The 19,647-nt window shown below is 37.4% G+C and overlaps 1 protein-coding gene across 2 annotated transcripts; it reads right to left on the reverse strand.

Moving 5' to 3' along the window:
- Nucleotides 1-1,628: 1,628 nt before the first annotated feature.
- On the reverse strand, nucleotides 1,629-15,189 carry LOC120416109 (very-long-chain 3-oxoacyl-CoA reductase). 2 transcript variants are annotated; one of them, XM_039577798.2, is made up of 4 exons: nucleotides 15,031-15,189; nucleotides 13,516-13,710; nucleotides 7,672-7,718; nucleotides 1,629-2,662 (listed from the first exon to the last, which is right to left on the reverse strand). In XM_039577798.2, exons 2-4 carry the CDS (start codon nucleotides 13,667-13,669, stop codon nucleotides 1,904-1,906), a joined length of 960 nt encoding a protein of 319 aa, XP_039433732.1. In that variant the 5' UTR covers nucleotides 13,670-13,710; nucleotides 15,031-15,189; the 3' UTR covers nucleotides 1,629-1,903. The 2 variants fall into 2 exon arrangements, with proteins under 2 accessions (XP_039433732.1, XP_039433729.1); XM_039577795.2 differs by lacking the exon at nucleotides 15,031-15,189 and having other exon boundaries at nucleotides 13,516-14,166.
- Between the last annotated feature and the right edge of the window lie 4,458 nt (nucleotides 15,190-19,647).

Genomic DNA, 19,647 nt, shown 5'->3' on the forward strand with positions numbered 1-19,647 from the left:
CATGCAAATGCTGAAAGTATGGCTTGTTACTAGTTGTTCAATATTTATATTTTTTTATTTGTTTTTTTTTTATTTGTTTTAAATTGTAAAAAATGCGTAAAAGCATAGTCTGGGACTCTACTAAAACTCCTGTAGACTTCCATTTACTAAATATTTAGCAAATGTTAGTAAAAAATACAGCCAATGTTGACCCATACTTTCTAAAAATTCAAAGAATTCTTTCAATGCTGCTTAAAAAACGAAAATTGGTTTAAAAATATCTGAGCAAAAAGTATGTTTGATCCACGAGAACAAAAATTACGAAAGTCCATACATTTTCGACAAGTTGCTCAAACGAAACCATAACAACGTTTTTAACTAGGTATTTAAAAACATGGGTTTTATAGAAAACCTAGATGTTTGGGTTGTCCAATTTTATGCACTGGGCCAAATATTCAATATAACGCTCTTTTAAATTGTTAGTCTTGGTTTAAAAAAAAATTCGATAGGATCCGAAAATTTCACGAATGTTTCATATTTTAACATTGTAAATCGGACCATTAGTTGCTGAGATATCGACATTAGAAAACGGCGGGTTGTTTGAGTGAGACTTAGAAAACATCAATTTTACTGTTTTTAAACACTTGCATGGCAATATCTCAGCAACTAGGGGTCGTATCAACAACGTTCTAAAAAGCTGAACATGGAGAATTTTTTCAGCTCTTCAAAAATATTTTTTTCAAAATTGGGCAAATGAGCACTAATTTAAAAAAATTAACAACTGCGACAATTTTCAAAACAGGTACCTAAAAATGGCTATAACTTGAAAACGGTGCACTTTATCAACATTTCACTAAAGTAATTTTTGATTGCAAATTTGATTTTACACCGAAAAATGGAGTTGAAAATTTGTCGCGACCAATAGGGGAAATTCTCGTATGTTTGGCAGGTTAAGCACTCGCTCCTAACTCCATCCAATTTGCTGATTTTCACTATTTAAACAACTAATTTTGCAAAACTTTTGGTAGAAACTTGCTTGCTCACTTTTTATTGAGCTATTTATCACTCGAGTTCAGTTGAAAACGCTTTTAATTAGCTTTAATTGAATGTCAAAGTTCTGACCTGCCAACATTAGAGGCACGCTGGAATTAGATGCTGTTCCCCTACTTAGATTTTTTGAAAAAAATCAGTATTGATTCAATAATTTATAACTCGCTCAAAGATTTTTTGCACAACCTGGAAGTTTCTGAAAAGTTGGCATTTGATGTCCTCTAAAACCTATCAAAAATAAATAAAATAAAAATTGTGTTTTTTTGCAAATCAATTTTTAGTGACAAAAAGTTACCGTAAACTGGGGACACATGGGGCGAATTGGGACAGCAGTTTAAACCATGTTGGAGCACAATATTTTGATTTTTCTGATTGGTTTCGGTTAGAACAGACTCAGACCAACAAAATGTGTACATCTATTTCCAAATTTAAAAGCTTTAAGTGCTCTAAAAACTGCTGCCCCTATTCAGACTGAAGTCCCGATTCGCCCCAGATTACGGTAAATAAAAAATCGGCTTAAAAATCACCATGTTACATACACATCATTGTATTCATCGTAACGTAGGAAAAATTTCGGATGATTTCAGAAAAACTAAACAATCTTTCGCTTTTCAAATTCTAATTGTTTACAACCATAAACTAAGGGGTTCATATCTTTGTATTAATGATTTGTTAAAATACTCCACTTATTACACTAAACCTCGATTCCTACTAAACTGTAACAAATGCCATTTGTTGGACTGTCTTCGCATATCCGCAAAGCAATTATCGCGGACGAGACTTGAAATGAATGAACTCTTTCGCAAATAAATTACGCGGTTGTCTGGAGATCACGCACACGTGTCTAAGAAAGCTAGGAAATGAAAAGCTAGAATTATTTGGTTTCCGCAGCCAGCTTGGCCGCCCTCTTGACTGCTCTGGCGCGAATGTTGTTCATCGTGTTCAGGGTGATCTTCTGACTGACGTAGGGCGAAAACAGGCCGATCATGTCGATGCCAAGCTGCAGCAGCGAGTGCGGATAGTAGCCGGTGGTATGGCGGGCAACACCAAGCGTGGCCAGGGCACTGGAGACGAACGTTTTGGGCGCACAGGACATCCACGTGGCTCGACGGATCTTGGACATGTTGGTCGCGACCGGACCCGGCAGAACCGACTGGACGGTGATACCGTGCCGGACGTACTCGGTTGCAAGGTCATCGCTAAACTTGTCGACGAACGCCTTCGAGGCGGCGTACACGGTCAGCATCGGTGCGGGGATGACCGCCGAGAGGGAGGAAATGTTGATGATCGCTCCCTTGCGCCGTTCGACCATGCCGGGCAGGAACAGGGTGCACATTCGCGTCACCGAGAAGATGTTGCATGTGACCACTTGGTTGATGAACTTTTCCTGGTCGGGCAGTGCCAGGAAGAACTCCGGGTTGGCGTAGCTCATGCCCACGTTGTTGACCAGCACGCCCACCTCGAGTTCGGCCGTTTGCGCCCGGATGTTGTCGTAGATCTCCGGACCGGATGTAAAGTCCGCGGTGATGATTTTGGTTAGGACCTTGGATTCCGCTTCAATCTCCTTCGCTACCTCTTCCAGCTTGGACTGGGTCCGGCTGATGAGCACCACGTTGAGGCCCTTCTTGGCGAGCTGTAAGAAAAAGGAGATGAAGAAGAAAGGGGGCCGGTCAATGAACGATCCATTGTGACACGTGACGTGAGATGGAATTAAGGGTGGCCTAATGGTGCTGTTGTGCACTTTCTCCGCGTGTTGCACATCAACCAATGCAATGACTTACAACTTTTGAAGCCATTTGGTCACGGTGACCTGCGGTCCGTACATAACTCTCTGCATCTCTTAACAAAGGTAAACATTGTGTGATGGTACATAAGCCTACGAAGCCACGGATGGTGTAACATTAATGCTTTCATAACGTGTTTCATTGAATCAATTTGAGAAATTTCAACGAAATTTAATAAATCGTTTGTAAACAAACTGGTGCCTACATTTCAGAATGGTTCCCGAATAGTTCTATACTATCTTAAAAAAAGCTTTTTATAGTCCTCTACACTGTAGAAATTTCCCAACCCATTAGTACTTTTTGTTCCTTTTCGCCTAAGTTAGCAATTTAACACCCCCTCTATATCAATATATTGATGTATATAAAAAAAAGTACGCGGTAAGAAGCATGGCTGCATTCCACCCTAGCTGGCCTGGGTTCAATCCTGACCGACTCTGGTTCCCGAGCAGACGGAAATAACCTGGGAATAACATTTTTTGACGTTTGAAAATATTAAGCCAATAACATTTTACGTTATTTATAACAAGATTTGTTATTCTTTGTTGACTTTTTTGGTTATTAGATTGTTATTGTAATAACAAACTAATAATACTTTTAGTTATTCTTCGAACAAATCTTTGTTGTTATATTTCGTTTTATATATAATACTTTTTGTAATTTTAACAGTACAGTTGACTCTCTGGCTGTCGATCTTCTCGATATCAATATTGCTCCATGTACCGATAAATTCTTCAGTCCCTTCAAACTGCATACATCGATTATCTTTATTCCTCGATATTTTCGCTTGCTTGAAAGATCTCTTCCTCGACGGTCCCTTGGATTCTTTTTGCTTCAAATATCTATTCCGGTTGTCAATAATTTCAGTTTCTCATGGCTTGCATAGACATTTTTCTTTGAGAAACGAAGCTTTGAAGGGTGTTTGACATTTCTTTGTTTTTGTTTGCTGGGCGTTGCCATGATTCTCTCCCATAGCTGGTTATAAAGAAAAAAATAATTTCAATCGAGTCTTCATTTTACATCGTTCTGTAAACTGATGCTTCTCTTCCTCGACGGTCCCTTGGATATTGACAACCAGAGAGTCGACTGTATTTGTTATTGTCTGCCCGGGTTGGCATTTATTGAGAAGATACATGTTTGATAGCCGGCTTGAGTGCTACGTTACACACAAAAAAATATTTCCGAATGTTACATCATTTGTGATGTAACACTTTTGCACGTCATTAAACATTCGAATTTAAATGCAATTTGATGTAAATTTGCAACAAATTATACGTAAAAACATGATTTTACGTGTGATTCAACCGTTTACGTCGAATCTCAAGTTTACATCAACTGAGTTTATATGTGATTGATTTTTTTCGTATCGAGTAAATTCACATATTTTTTTCTGTGTAGGCCATTCCGCCAAGATATGTGGGTTGTTGTGCGAATTGTTTGTTTTTGTCATATTAAAGTTAAATAATTTAGTTTTAGAGCAATTTTAGAAACTTTTCATGTATGTAATAAATTTTTCTGATGAATCGTAAACATTTTTTTTCATCACAAAATCTGTATTTTTGTGGATGCTGAATTTTTGATGTCAGTGACAACTTGATCTTGTTTGACAATCGAGGATCACTGCATCAGGACAACCAACAACTACCGACAGGTGGCCTATGCATTTTTTTAATTTAAAGCTTTCGTTCCTCTGATAACAAAATGAAAAAATGATCTGGCGATGGCCTCCAATAGGAGACTTGTACAAATCCCACTTGCGTAAACAACATTCTCAAAAAAAAAAAAAAAAAAGAAAACTGCTCTTTATAAACCTGCAAAAGAATGTGTCTGAGATAGAAAGATGTATGAGAGTGAGTAGTCATTTCTCATAAAACTTAATTCACCTATGTGATTGGTGCCTTCCTCACTCTTTACCAAAAATGGATCATACAAAAGATTAGGAATTTATACACGTCTTGAAATTAACATGGTTTTTCAAACGGAACTAACTAAAACCAAAAGATCCGGCTTCGTAAAAGTATATGAAAATCACTTAAGGATGCACAGCAACGAATTAAGTCTGTAAGAAGTGTCTTCTTATTCCAAAATTGACCCAATCCTGCAACAATGTGATTGTAAAAATAGTCCAACTTTGTTGTAAATTACTTTAGGGGAAAAAATATTTCGATAGTACCCGTAGTTTTGGAGATACTAAAATGTCTGTAACAAAAATGTGGGTGCAAAAGCTCTGTTTGATGTGCGCCGTTAAGTGATCATAACTTAACCAGGTCGGATGGTTGATCCGAACATTTTTTTTCATACAGATCCGGCTTCAAAGAAGAACATAAATATCACTTGAGTGGTCATATTTTAAGACAAGGTTGCCAGATCTTCAGAAGTATGGACTTGTTTGGAATGTCTTGCAATAACCTATCCTACGATAAATCGGATCCGGATATAGTTTTCATACAGATAAGTTAGACGTCAAAAAAGTATATAACTCTCACTTCAGTAGTCATAACTAGAGGCAGGGTTGCCAGATCTTGAACATTTAGAATCGTTGGAAAAGTCTTCCGATTACCTTACTAAAAATGCTGGGAATTGAGTTGATTTCTGGCCACTTTTGTAACATCCAAACATTTGCGAAAAAAAAACATGTTTAAACATAACTTTTTAACTTCTTTTCGAAACTTCAAAAAGTTTGATACTCGATGCATGGGACTCAAAACCAAGTCGAATGCAACCGGTTTGGCTTATATCGGTACAGCTAGTGCTGAGAAAACTTAGTGACAATTTTGATAACACATAGACACACAGACAAATAGACATAAGTTCAGTTTTCGATTCCGGATGCTGGCCAGGATTAGAACCTTACCTCAGTGAGGTGGGCAAACCGTTTAATTTTACAGAGTTGCTTAGATTGGCATGCTCAAAAAATGTTCAGAAGAGAAAACATCCCGAAAATATTGCTAAAAAGTTAGATTTTCTGAAACAATTAACCACCCAAATTTTCAACCAAGCCAAACGTTGCCCCTTTCCATTTGCAACAATTGTTCCCGAGACACCAAATTGCAATTTTTGTCAGAAGTTCATTTTTTACATACTTTTGGGTAATGGAGTATTATGCACTGAAGTAATGGATAGGTAATAGACAAGATTGTCAGATATAAGAAACATCATGATACATTAAACATCATTAAATATCACCCAATAACGGAAACATAAAAAATCTTAAAACTAGTAACATTGACTTTTGAATTATTTCCGCCACTTAAATGGTCTTTTGAAAACCTTATTTTTATATTGTTTTTTTCCTACATTTTTGAACCATAACTATTGAAATTGCTCATCAATATTTATGCTTTTCAATTGCGAGTAGTGCTTAAAGGAAGTGATTCCTATCGACTTTCAACCCCTTTACGTTCACCTTGTCGATCGAACGTTAGCCTTAGAATCGCTGGTAACGTTTCTTCATTACAGCGGCCAAAAGCGACGTTTTTTGTATTATTACCACACTCCATTCCACGCACCCGTCTGGAACGGTTCCCGTTTGCTCAAGTAGTTAGCACCATTCGACAAAAAAAAAAACCGTGTTCAAAACACCTCACCCAGCAAGTTCTAAAGTTTCCCGTCATTCCCGATTTGCGCGTACTTTTGAGCCTTTCCCTCCTTAACGCTAAATGCAAATCATCGGAACCGATTGAGGAATACTAAATCAACAATTTCGCCCAACGAGCACACAACAAAAAAATGTCGACAATTTTAATACGCTATTACGAAGCGCTTCTTGAAAAGGTCGTGAAGAAATGCCCAGCATTGTAGTTTTACGTCAAACGGTTAGGTTAGGTAAAAAATAACTATCTTCAAACAATTGACGATGTTATTGGGCACACTCTTGATGGTTAAATGATCATCACTTACGTCAGCACTTTTATTGTGTGGTCACTAGAATCGTTCTCCTGCGTGTTCGGGTTACAATGTAGTGAGACCTTGAACTTGGTTGATTGTGCAACACGTGCACCACTGGACGTTGTACTAAAATTACTGCTCTTAATAATTGGAATGCAAATCAGGTTGAATGCATATTGGCAGTAGTGTTCAAACAGGTCAGGTTCTTCTTTTATGGTACTGCACAATTTGTCGATTTATAACTTTTAAAAGGTTTTGACTTGAAAATAATAAAACTTGTACTAAATATTCGAATTTTCTGTTGTACTAAAGACTTCGATCATTAAAGAATAAAATTGAGAAATTTCTTTTAAAAACAATGTTTTTACTTGAATTACTTGCATATCAAGATAAATAAAAAAATATTGATGTACTAAAACCTGTACTAAAACAGCACCCCCTAATAAATACTGACTCACCAAGTCACAAAATTCACACGTGTAAATATGCAAATTAAACAGCACGTTGTCGCTAAGTAATGACGTGAAAATCAACGTGTCAACACAGATGCTGCCCCTTGGCGAAAAGGGAATTGAGAAGAAAAGTTCCGTCGGGGGCAAACAAACACACATTCCGGCTGATTTTGTTTACAAAGTCAGTACTGGAGAGCAGTGAGTGGCCGGACAGCGTGTCTGAGTGAACAGTGAATGCAGTGTAAACAGTTTACAGACGGACAACGATTGTTTGACTGAAAAACAAATTTCTTATTTTATTCGAGTTTAGTACAATATTTTTTTGAAGGTAAGTTTTCAAAGTTGAAATTGGTTCTAACAGCAATATTATAGTACAGTTTACAAACTATTGAGGGTTTGATTAAAATTTGTTTTTTTTATTTGAGTTTAGTACAATGTTGTACTAAATTACGTTTAAATTTAACCCAACAGAAGATTTCGAATAAATATTGATCTTGAAATTCTAGCATGATTATACTTACAGCTTTCGCGTATGCCTTGCCAATTCCATCGGTTGCTCCGGTTACCACTGGAGAAAAAAAAAGAGAAAATATCATTAGGATTTCTCCACGGACCTGTCAAACCTGGCAACGCAACGTGGCCCGCAGGTGACTAACGGACTTGCATTATTGATCAAGTGAATTAATTATACCCTGCACTCGCATGCTGAGCTCTGCGGAATCGTAGCAAATTATTGGGGAAGTGCCCCTTGCAAGGTAGGCAAGATCGCGACGACAAGTCGACTCTTCCTGGCAGTGAACTGTACAGTGTACAGTACTGTCACTGTTGTATCACAGACAAATAGATAAGAAAGGCAAGTTTTTTTTTTAAATTTTAGTACTTGAAATTACATCACATTGCATTACATTCATTGTTTCGTCTGATTGTCTGTGTAACTTTAAAAGTCGTTAAAACGCAAACCTTCCTAGAAGTTTTTGAAGAGAGTACTAACTTTACGACTGTTAGCTGATCGATTAGCAGATGCAGTGACGATCATCGGCGTCGTAATTTTGCTGATTTACGGTTGATGAGGGGTCAAATAATGGTTACGGGTGGCGTCAGTGTTGCACACCTTCGCAATTACTATTACCGTGATTGAGGGGGAAAAAGAAACTAGTGGAAGTTGGTGGAAGTGCCCATTTAGCGCTGTCCCACATCACCCCAGGTAACGGTACCAGGAAAAAAAGGGCGAGGTTACACGCCCTTGAACTTCAATTTGCAGTGTTGCTGGTTTTTGCGCGCGATGTACTAAAATGCGGCTCTGTCAACGTTTTGTACTAAAAAACACGTGTTGGGGTAGGCATTCTTCAAGCTGTAATTAGTGTAGCGTGCGCGACAATAATTGACACTGTTTTAGCAAACGACACATTTAAGTAGTTGTTCTTCAAAATAATTTTTTTTTATTTACTCAAAATAATGAAACAAATTGGAACTCAAAAAAGTTAGATTAAAATAGTCTAGATTTTGGCACGCTCACTTTGATTGTATTTTTTTACTTCATTTTGAAAAAGTGATATCAATTTAATAATCTTATAATTCAAATTCAGTTTTTTTGTTAATTCCAAAGCAGAGATGATCGGACATCTTTCACCTTTTTTCACAAATTATATTGTCTTCACAAGATTTTGTTTCCAAAATCATAAAGAAAAAATATTTGATGTTATAACAGCTTGTTGTTGACTATTTATCACAATTAAGTTTTGTTTGGATCCTCCAGTTTTTTAGGCTGATTTTTTATTGTAAAATGTTGCTTATTTTGAAGATGGATGAATTAATCATTTTTTATTCTGTTTGCCACTCGTACCATGCTGTCCTCGTTGCTGGACTTTTGATACTCCGTCGACTAAGAAAATCACACCTGCTGATATCGTGAAATCAAAAGATCGTTACTTAGAAACAGTCGTTAACCTTTTCTTAAAAAAACGCCGTCGAGCGCAAAACCTGTTTTGATAACCACAACGGAAGTTGAAGCCCTAAAGAACGCATTTGAATTTCGATGAAGGTTTTACCTTTTATTGCTAAACTTTTATTGCCAAAAACACATAAAACCAAAATCATTTTCTTCGCTGTATAGAAAAGGTTTCAAATTCAGCTCAATTTAATTTCCTGACAGTGTTTCAGATGGAAAAAGTTTGAAGTTTAAACAAAAATTAATGAAGAAAAAAATCGATGCACAACTGGTGAAATTTCAAAACCTAAGAAATCTGATTGAAACTACGGCACTTCTCATTTTATACCGCTCTTATTCAACACTTCTGATGCAATCTTGTGCGGCACTTATTTATGTCACAACGTAGCATTGCTACAGCGATCACCTTTTTCTCATCTCGAAATGACCAACTTGCGATCAGGGGGAAAAAAAGTCTCTCTCACTTGAGCAACTGCGACATCGGGAGGGAAAGTTAAAAAATCCCCCTCTGAACGTGTTTTTGTTTTTAAAGTCTGAAAACATAAATCGGGGAATACGCATTCCAGATTCGGGGACCGGTTTTTGGGACTTTCTGCAAGTCATTGCGAATTATTCCACTGGGGATTATTGATTTTGAAATTTTAGGCGTAATTTCCAAAATTGCATTGGAATAAGAGATTGCATTTGTATTTTGCTGGTTGAAAACAAATATGCCAAATAATCTGGATTAATTGATATGAAACTATAAATATTAAGGTTCATTGATCCTTAACCAGCATTGACGTCACAAAATTCAATAACTCTGATGTATCCCATATTTTTCCGAAGCAAAACAGAACGCCAAACCAGTTATCAACATCAAGCTGCAGCGCAACCCAATTCTACGCTGATCATAATGAGTTGCAGAAAAAAGCGGTGTAAATCTGCATATTTTAGCATCACATTAGGTGGCGCGTCAAAATAAAGTTAACCTTAACCCAAATATTGCCTTTTTACAAATTGGTAGGAATGTCAAGTTTGAAGAAAGAAAAAAAAAGAGTGATCACTGATCACTGATTATGATTTTTGAGCTAGTTTCCAAGAATGGAACCAACACATGGCTCTAAATATTTGACCGCTTGTTTGACCAAAACCAGTGCTGCTGAAGGACACGAGACCGTGTTTTAACCCTAAATTTGTCATAATTCGATAAGCCAATGATTGACAGGTAGGGAATCGGTTTAGGGTCTCATGCAAAGCAAAGCAATCCACTTTAACGACCCCCGGGTCTTTTGTGGGCTCTGTTGCAAGTTTCTGCTCATTTATAAACCCAAAACTGGCAGCGCTAGTCCGAGAAAATGATGGTCTCCAGTCGAGAGAATAGTGGTACCATTCACGGACGCAGAGAACACAGGTCGAGATGGGCGATAGAACTATTCTCTCGAGGTTCATTTGCAAAAAAAGTTCATCCGTCAAACAAAAAACCAAAAGTGTCGACAACGGGAATCAAACCAGAGACCTTTGACAAACCAATCCAATGACTTAGCTGCCTCGGCCACCACAGCTTGGTGACCAAGGAGAAGTCAGAAGTCGATGTATGACACTTGTTGGAGATTTATTGATTCAACTAACGAATGAACTCATTTGTTATGATGGTGTGAGTTGGTACCATTATTCTATCGATTCGACAATAAATTTTGAGAGAACGATTATCTCGACTCTGAATTTTGGGTGTAGGCGTCCGAAGATTATGTGTGGTGAGTCACCCAAAACCTCTTTTACGAAAATGGACCGATGATTTACTTCCCCATCCGATAGAAGGCCAGGAGGATAAGGCGGGATTCGAACCCGCGCCCCATAGCAACTTAGGGATCGGCAGCCGAAGCCGCTAACCACCGCGCCACGAGACCCTAATGCATCGCTATTAAATTATTAGCCGTCGCGATAAGTAGTTTAAATTTCGGTATACAATATGTGGATTAATCCGAATCGATTCACATGAACCATTCGTTGATCTTTAAAAGACTTTTCCAATGAGCCATAAGTAAGAAGGTTTGATTTTTGACACTTTCAACAAAATACTACTTATCGATACTGTTAGGATGATTTTGTTTGTAGCACAATTTTGAAACACTCAAATATAATAGATAGCTTAACAAAAAAAAAAATATGCTTCTACAGAGGCACCTCTTTTTACGCAGAGACGGTACGCTTTTTATTTCGTCGATTTCTTTTGAACTATAAAAAGCATTTTGTAGATCTGCGCAAAACGTACAACAAGCTTTTAAAAGATTGCAAAATGACAAAAAGAGGTTTCTCTGTACAGTTTATAAATTATAGCATGCCTACATCTATCTATAAGTTTGAAAGTGTAAGAAAAAAGTGAATCTAAATTTGTGATTTTGTGGGATGAAATTATTTTTAAATAAATTTTCATTTCCTCATTTGTAAGATTTGTGGCCAACAAACAAAAATGGATAGTGACTGAAATGCATAAAATACGCATCCTAGTCGCAATGTTTAAAATTTGCGTTTATCACACAGATAATTCAACTTCAAGTACCTAAACCCAAACTTATAATCCATGCGGATAGTCCTTTCAAAAATAAACGAGAGGAAAGACCTCTCGCGCTACAACAACAACATTGTGTTCATTCGTTCATTTAAACAGTTCATCCCATTGGGTGGCTTATATGGATAAATGACCCAAGTAACCGCGAAGCACTAAATAGCAGCATTAAAACATTTAATCAGCACTTTTCCCTTGAGAAATATTTCAAGTGGCGCACAGTGATGCCGGTTTAATGCTTAACCGAAAGCTCGAACAAAAACAAACTGCTTTATCGACGTCAAGGCTGGGGAAAAAAAGAACAGCTGCTCCACTCACAACTTGGTGGTGGGCCTCCTTTGTTTTTTTTCCTGTTCCATTTCATGTGTGAGTGTGACACTTTGATGTTATTCTTGCATTTTTCTCGTCGATCTCCAGGATGCGCGCCAGCCAACTGATGTATTCTGAAATGGATATTTGTTTTGAAAGTTTTAATCGATGTGGTTGATGCATCGAACATTAATTAAGACTTTCTTTCTGCTGTTTCGAGTTTCCGTTGTCATTTCGTTGGACGGAAATTATCGATTATCACTCAGCAAATTGCGGCCATCCAGTCAAGTGCAGTACAATTAATTACGGGTCAAAAGGGACAAGCACTGGCTAACGGCTAACGGGAACTGCTTTTCCGAGGAGTGCTAGGTCCACAGTTAGCAAAATTTCACAAAGTGTATCAGACTTCCGGAAAGCAGCTTTTTGCTTGTGAGAAAAGTCATTCAATTTATCAGAGAACTTTTGATAATGTCCTTTGTGCTATGGGAATATGTTTTGAAAAATTTGGCTTCATTACAGGCTGCAGTTTCCCACAAAAAAAACAAACAAAAGAACACTTCAATCAGCAGGAATTGAACCCAGTCCATGCAAAAATAAAACTGAAGCACACTTGGGGAACTGCGCCATAGCCTGCACGCTTATTGGAACGGTATGTCGGGAGAAGGATTAAAGTCAATAAGAGCGTGCCTGGTTGAAATGTTTCCCGTATCGATGGGTTACTTTGTTGATAAACATCAAATAGGGGGATGGCGTCGCTATTTTTAGACCACGTTTTCCACTTTTTCTCATCGAAACCGACTACTTTATCGACTTAATTTTGCTGGGCGAGATAGGACGCCGTCTATTTTTAGACGATGACTCAGCACTTTTCCACTCTTGCACCTCAAAAAACCAGGTGGCAGCACGATGTAACGCCACGTCCCTATGCTTTGAAGCACATTTTCAAGGTCGTAAATGGTGATTTAATACCAGTTTAATGCTGCAAAGTTTTGGTACTTTGAAGCATTCGCAAAGCTTATTTACTACTTCAAAACATTCCAGTGCTGATTTAGTACTGAATTAATACTTCAATTTAGTGCTTGTGGTTACTTGGGGACCGCCACTTAGTCACTTAGTTGAACCTGATTTTCAAATTTTGAAATCAGAAAATTACAATCACAATTTTTAGCATTGCAATTTTAACATTGAAAATCGTACCAATAGTTTTCAGCTGCAATATCGTCAGTTAAAAATTACAGGCTAATTAGGCGACCCTTAGAGCAATACATTTCGAATTCTTTGTAATGCTGTATGTCAGAAACTATTCACCACATTTTAAAGGTATGTATCAGAGAGAAAATTATAGAAAAAATTTCCATCTTTTTAAAAGTATAGAATTATTTTTTAAGCTCAAAAAAATCTTTATCAATCAAAAATTTAAAACGGAACATTTTATCAATAATATAAAAAGTATCGATAATCGATAATCGATCAGAAAATTCCTTCTCTAGATACAGAATTTCATACCTTTACATAAATCATTTATCTATTGTTCTGTTGCACCCAGTATGACACACTCACCTGCCCACGATCCCAGCTCCTTCAGCCGGATGCTGGACCCGAACAGCTTCGGCCCGAGCAGGTTCTCGTACAGCCATGGGAACACCTTCCGGAGCAGCTGGACGGACACGACGAAGACGCATACCCCGCCGAAAATGTCGTACGCGTTGGCCATCTTTTTCGGATTTTTCCTGAGGGACAGAATTTTGACCAACCCTGTTGAGCGGGGGGGTGAAGAAGGCAGGCTTTTAAGTTATATGGCACAGTCACAAACACTCGCGGTAGCCCTTAGGAGCCGGGGCAGTAGGCGACGCGATCCGATAACGACGAGCACCGATTGCCTACTGAAAGCTCAATACGGAATGACCTGCTGGACGGTCGCGAGTCGCGCGCGATCGAAGGAACCGCTGATTGGCGCGTATTTAGCACGGGAATATCACCGCAGTAGGCGGGTGTGAGTGTGGCGGGTAAGTGTTGGTATCTCTCCTACACAGTGTCGACAAATGATCCCGAAACGCACACCACGGAACGGAATGCTTTCTTTTCAACGAGAGCCGGCTTGCTTAGATTGCAGCTAAAATGTGTCGTTATCAGCGAGCAATCACGAACACCAAATAATGATACTGAATTTTAAACTCGTCACGCACACCTGACCTCTGGTAACTCTCGCTAGTAACTGGCTGACAACACGCGTTTCTCTCTGAGGCTGTGGTGCCCGCAGCGAAGCAAGGTCCAGATTTTACGTAAACAGTGGTTTACAATTTTTGGAAGTGGTTCCAACGCGATGACGACGCGGCGACGCAGACCGACGACGACGACGACCTAAAGAGCGCAATTCTCCGTGAAAACGCAAATCAATTTGATAACTTTCTGCTAGAAACTATTTTTTTAAGCATCGGCTGCTGTTCGCTGCTGTGATAGTTTTGTTTTAGTTTTTAAATATATATTTAATCTTAACAATCCTTGACCTGATGCACAGTTTATACTAACAGGCTATCGTAACCAATAAAACAACAAATTACTTAAACAAATTAAAGTGAAAAAATGTTCCAAACACACTGATTCAAAACCTTTAAAAAAATCTTGCTGAGTACTAGTTTGAAAAACATTGCAATCAATACAGACCCAAAACATCACAATTATCATTGGATAATAAAAGTGATGGTGATGAAATGTGCCTTCAAGTTTAAACCAAATTTTTTCGAAACCAATTTCAATTTGCATTTTTGCATAGAATTACCCTAAAGTTAACATGACCGACCGAAGGCAAACGCGAAGCCAAAAAAACACCGAAAATCAATTCAACTGCAGTCCGAGCAGGCCACGACGACGGCGAACGGGAGAAATTCGGTATGGATAATGACAGCAGCGCAGCGCCACGCACAATAACTTTACCAACACAAACACACACGCACGTAACCCTAAAGAGATTTACCCCCTAAAAACCACGCACTAAAATTCGCTTTTCTTGTGTATTTTACACGTAATGTTGAGAAAAACTCAAAAGAAGTGCAAAAACGGCGAAGATGCGCTCACCTGGCTATTGGCGCCCGTGTAAATGGAACACGGTGAAGAAACTCGATGCTTTTTTGGAGGTTATGTCACACTTTGGCAGCTCGGCACGACTCGTCACGACGCGGACCCTAAACTGCGCTGCTCTCGTACCTACTACAGGCTGCGACGGACGACGGCATCCGACGGTTCAGAGTGTGTAACGTGGAAGTGGCCACCACGACGATGACAGAAATTTCCCCTTTGCTTTCATTGACTGAGTGTGTGGTGATGAATAAGAGTACCATTTTAACTGTCGGTTTCATTGATAAGGTTGAATTCTTACAAAAGTGCAACTTCTCTTTTTATGTCCAATTTTCTGAAAAAACTTAAAATTACAGAAAATTGTTTACCAAATTGATCAATTTACTCCCAGTTTTGAAACAAAACAAAAACATTGACATTGAGCAAGTCACGCAAAGCTTGGGGCTCCCGGTATGGTTCCCGGTCGAGTATTGGCAAAAGGAGAAACACGCTGTTTTGCTGGATAGAAATGCGCATGCTCACCATTTTCGGTTCACATGGATTTGTGAAATTCTGTATTTTCACCCCACGTCGCGTCTGGGAGAACGTGTGTAGCACGGAATAGATTGTGAATGTGTTAGAAATTGCATGGAATTTTATTTTTTATCTAAGACTAAAAGGATCTAAAAGGATCGCATCCTGCCTTGTCCTTTTTAAATTTGTGTAGTGTTTTGTCTATTTTTTTTTGTTTATTACATCGTCGCCTGTGTGCGTAATTTTTATTATTGACTTGAGTGCTTATCTGTAGTGAAGATCTTTACCTTGAAATATTTCAGGTTGAATTTTCACTTTTATTTAAAAATGCATTGATTTGTAAAACTTGCAATTTTCGTGGATTTTTTGGAAACATTTCATCGCACAAATTTAATGGCACAAGTCAGGTTGACATTTGACGATGAAGTGTAAAACCCCGCCAAATTTTCCATCTACATAGCATGAGAAAACATACCGATGAAACGTTTAAAAAAATCTACCACAATTATCAGTATTTTAAAACTTCATCATCCCGGTCGAGAATAGAACTCACGACCTCTGGATTGGTAATCCATTACGTCACTAGTCGAAACCCATCCCCTTCTAGTCAGGACTCCCAGTGGGCAGATTTACTCTTTGAAGGGATCTGACTTTGCCGAGTCAGACAGGCATCGAACCCATCACCTTCCGCTTACAAGGCGAAATCCGTAACCTCACGGCCACGATAGCTAGGCCGGCTCGGTTTATCATTACAGCTCAAAGATTTTTCCTTATACAAAAAAAAAAGATTTTTGCGATTTTCTTTAATACTGAGTTTTTTTTAATTTTCAAGTCTCGTTTGATGGGTTCACATTTCGAACAGTTAATTTTTGAGTTTGTGATATTTTAGAAAAACAAAATTACCAGATATAGAAATTGGCATGCTTCTTATCCTCTTACCGTTGTTTATCATAAATATATAGAGCTTTAAGGCCCAATTGATAGGGTCACTTGCACAAAAGACTGTAAATATTGAGTCTCAAAACTGTATGCGCAATCCTTTCTCGCGTTCAACTTGATAACTTGCTACATTGGGTCCAAAAATTAAAATAGTCGTAAGTGATTTTTGAGGTTTTTCTTGATATTTTTTTTCGAAGCCAAAATCAAATCCTATAAAAATACAAGTAAAGAAAGGTAAAAAGTAAAATATCAAATTTAATTGATACATCAGATCAAGGCCAAATTTGTTGCAAATGCTCAATTTGGATGAAAATTTCGAAGGTTTTTTAGCTCATAAAATGCACACATTAGTAGGTATATAGAGCTTTATGGCGTTTCGCGTACACACACTAGCGCATCATTTGATTTTGCTGGCTGGACAAAATTTATCCTTAATCTTTTTCGTGTACATACACGCAATACATGCGCTCGTAGATTACTCAATTTACACGGTTTAAAAATATTAATTCTCGCGTACTTTTTGAAAAAGTTCTATTTACATAAGAAACCAATGGAGTTTTTTATGTTTCTTATGGTTATGGCATGGACTGTCCTGACAGTCAATTAAGCAATAATATGGTAATGTTCTTCACAGTACTGTGCTAAAAAATGTCAATTTGGTGTGTAGATATTTGACCTGTTTATTACCCACAACTATTGCCAAATTTGTTTTAGGATACAACCAAGGGTGTCTAACATGTCCTACCCTTAGCTGTAATGGATAAAAATTTGCTTAAAAATATCGTTAAAATACGTCATTAAAATATTTCCGGTTCAAATAGATTTTTTTTCGCTCTATCGCAACAAAGTTCTACATTGAGGCAACGAATAATTACTGCTGTACACACAATAATCAGCCACATTATCGCATCTTAATGTGCGAAACCCCTCCCATAACTTGAAAAATGGCTCATTCCAGGTGTGTAAATGACCACGTGTGTTTTCTTCCCCCACGCGATTCTCACATTTTAATTGTACGCACACGCGGATGCACCTTAAAAGTGCAAATTCATTCATCGTTTGAAAGAGAAAAAAAACCAAGATTGTGATTTCTATTTTCACCCCCCTCCCCCCTCCCCAACCATCTTATTTCGTAACCGCCCATATCTGTCAGTCATAACATTGTCCGTGTCTTGTGGTCTGCTTCGGGTGCCGTTAAGTTACACACGGTACCGTAATGGAAGAAACGCCATGAACTTGATCTTACTTGATTCGTACAAACCTGCGCCGCCGAATGAAGTGTCCAAAGCAAAAAGAAGATAATTCACTTTTATTTTCATTTGTGGTGATGACGGGGAAAGGGGGGGCGGGCGGGGGTTATGAATTGGTCACATACATTTGGGCGTATTCGAATGAGTTGAAATGTTGCAGTCTAGTTTATTTTCAATTTTCGCTTGAAATATTACGTGGGAAACGGCGAATGTTAAACCAATTTTTTGCAATTCCACTGTGAAACTGTCAACTTTTCCTGCCCTTCTGGAGAAACGAAACGGCCTACTTTTCCCTACCAAAAATAACAGAATGGAAAATTAATACCTTTCAATAACAGTTCTGAAAAGTTCTACTTTTCAGCACTGAAATGGGTGCTGAAAAGTTGAACTTTTCAGCACTAGTATCGAAAAGTAACATTTTTCAGTATTGTTCTGTTTTGAACGATGAATTTTCTAAACACATGAATGTTTGACATAAAATTACATTAAATAAGCGTTTTTCGGAATTGCAAAAAATGTTGTATGCAACTCGTTGCAAAACTTGTTTTTTTTCAGCACTCGTCGTATTTATCCAACTCGGTAAACCACTATTATCAAAAAGTAACATTTTTAAATTATTTTTTTGTTTTGAACGGTGAATTTACTAAACACATGAATGTTTGACATAAAATTCATTCATGAAGCGTTTTTTGGAATTGCAAAAAATGTTGTAAGCAACTCGTTGCAAAACTTGATTTATCAGCACTCGTCGTATTTATCCAACTCGGTAAACCTCGTTGGATAAATGTACGACTCGTGCTGAAAAAATCTTCTTTTTGCAACTTGTTGCATAAACTACTATTAATCTACCGAAGCAATCAGGCTTAGTGATTTTTCATGCTAGAAAACTTAAATTTTCACCGAGACCTAAATTCTAAAACACAAAATTTCAAGGTAATTTAACGCAACGTTAATACTGTTCAAATAACCTTGAAAATGTCATGTTGAAATTACAGAAGGTACTCTCTATAATTTATTTTATTCTATTTTTATAATTTATTTTATCTATTTCACATGTTATGTTTCTCCAAATCAGAACAAGGTTCAACAGTGTTGTCTAGCAAAAATGAATAAAAACCTTTTTTTAACAGATTTTTATTTGAAAAAATGACTCTGCTGAACAACTATTCGAGGGGTTTGAGAGAAATTGAGAGTTGATCGTTTTTATATTGTATTGAAAAGTTCAACTTCTCAGCACTTGTATCGAAAAGGAATATTTTTTAGTACCGTAAACCGGGGTGACTTTGAAAGGATTTCAATTTGTTTTTAGAATATTTTCAAACAAGGGTTTTCTCAAGATTATTATTTTTAAAACATGTACTGGGATAGGCCACACAATTTTGCACTATTTTGGAAAAAAAGTTTTTTCAACAGTGTTTAGAAAAATAGTTACGTTAAAAATTCTTAGTTTAAATTCCGGGGTGACTTTGATAGTCTTAGTTTTTTTTGTTTGAATCATATTTAAGATATTCAAGCTTTATTTGTACGTTAAATGTACCATCACTAAAGTAGCTGATACAGTTTTTAAGAAAATAAAAATCAATGTTTATGTTTAGTTAACACAGTTTATAAGCTTTTCAACAAAATACACATAAATTTCAGGTAAAATTGTTAAAATTTGTTAAAACTAGTTTTGTTTATGAAATTATTGATTATTGCATATTATAGGGGAGAGTGGGGAGACTTGATCCCCGGGGACACTTGATCCCAAGCCTGTATCTCGTCAGCATGTGGGTAAAACAATTAGTTTTGTTCTAGAAAGTTGTGCGAAATTGACTAAAACTCATTGTAGAAAACAAAGAAAAATTTAAAAAATGTTTAGATTGAGTTACACACAATTTTCTAAAATGTGCTGCAAAAAACTTCCAAGAGATCT

The sequence above is a fragment of the Culex pipiens genome, chromosome 1 (genome assembly GCF_016801865.2).
Source record: "Culex pipiens pallens isolate TS chromosome 1, TS_CPP_V2, whole genome shotgun sequence".
Taxonomy (NCBI): domain Eukaryota; kingdom Metazoa; phylum Arthropoda; class Insecta; order Diptera; family Culicidae; genus Culex; species Culex pipiens.

What these genes read in the sequence shown, in the direction of transcription:
- LOC120416109 (XM_039577798.2), bottom strand. Translation starts at nt 13,669, where the DNA reads ATGGCCAACGCGTACGACATTTTCGGCGGGGTATGCGTCTTCGTCGTG. An exon ending in GGAGCTGGGATCGTGGGCAG is followed by an intron (nt 7,719 to 13,515) that starts GTGAGTGTGTCA and finishes TTTTTTCTCCAG; the next exon opens with TGGTAACCGGAGCAACCGAT. An exon ending in GCAAGGCATACGCGAAAGCT is followed by an intron (nt 2,663 to 7,671) that starts GTAAGTATAATC and finishes TTTTTCTTACAG; the next exon opens with CTCGCCAAGAAGGGCCTCAA.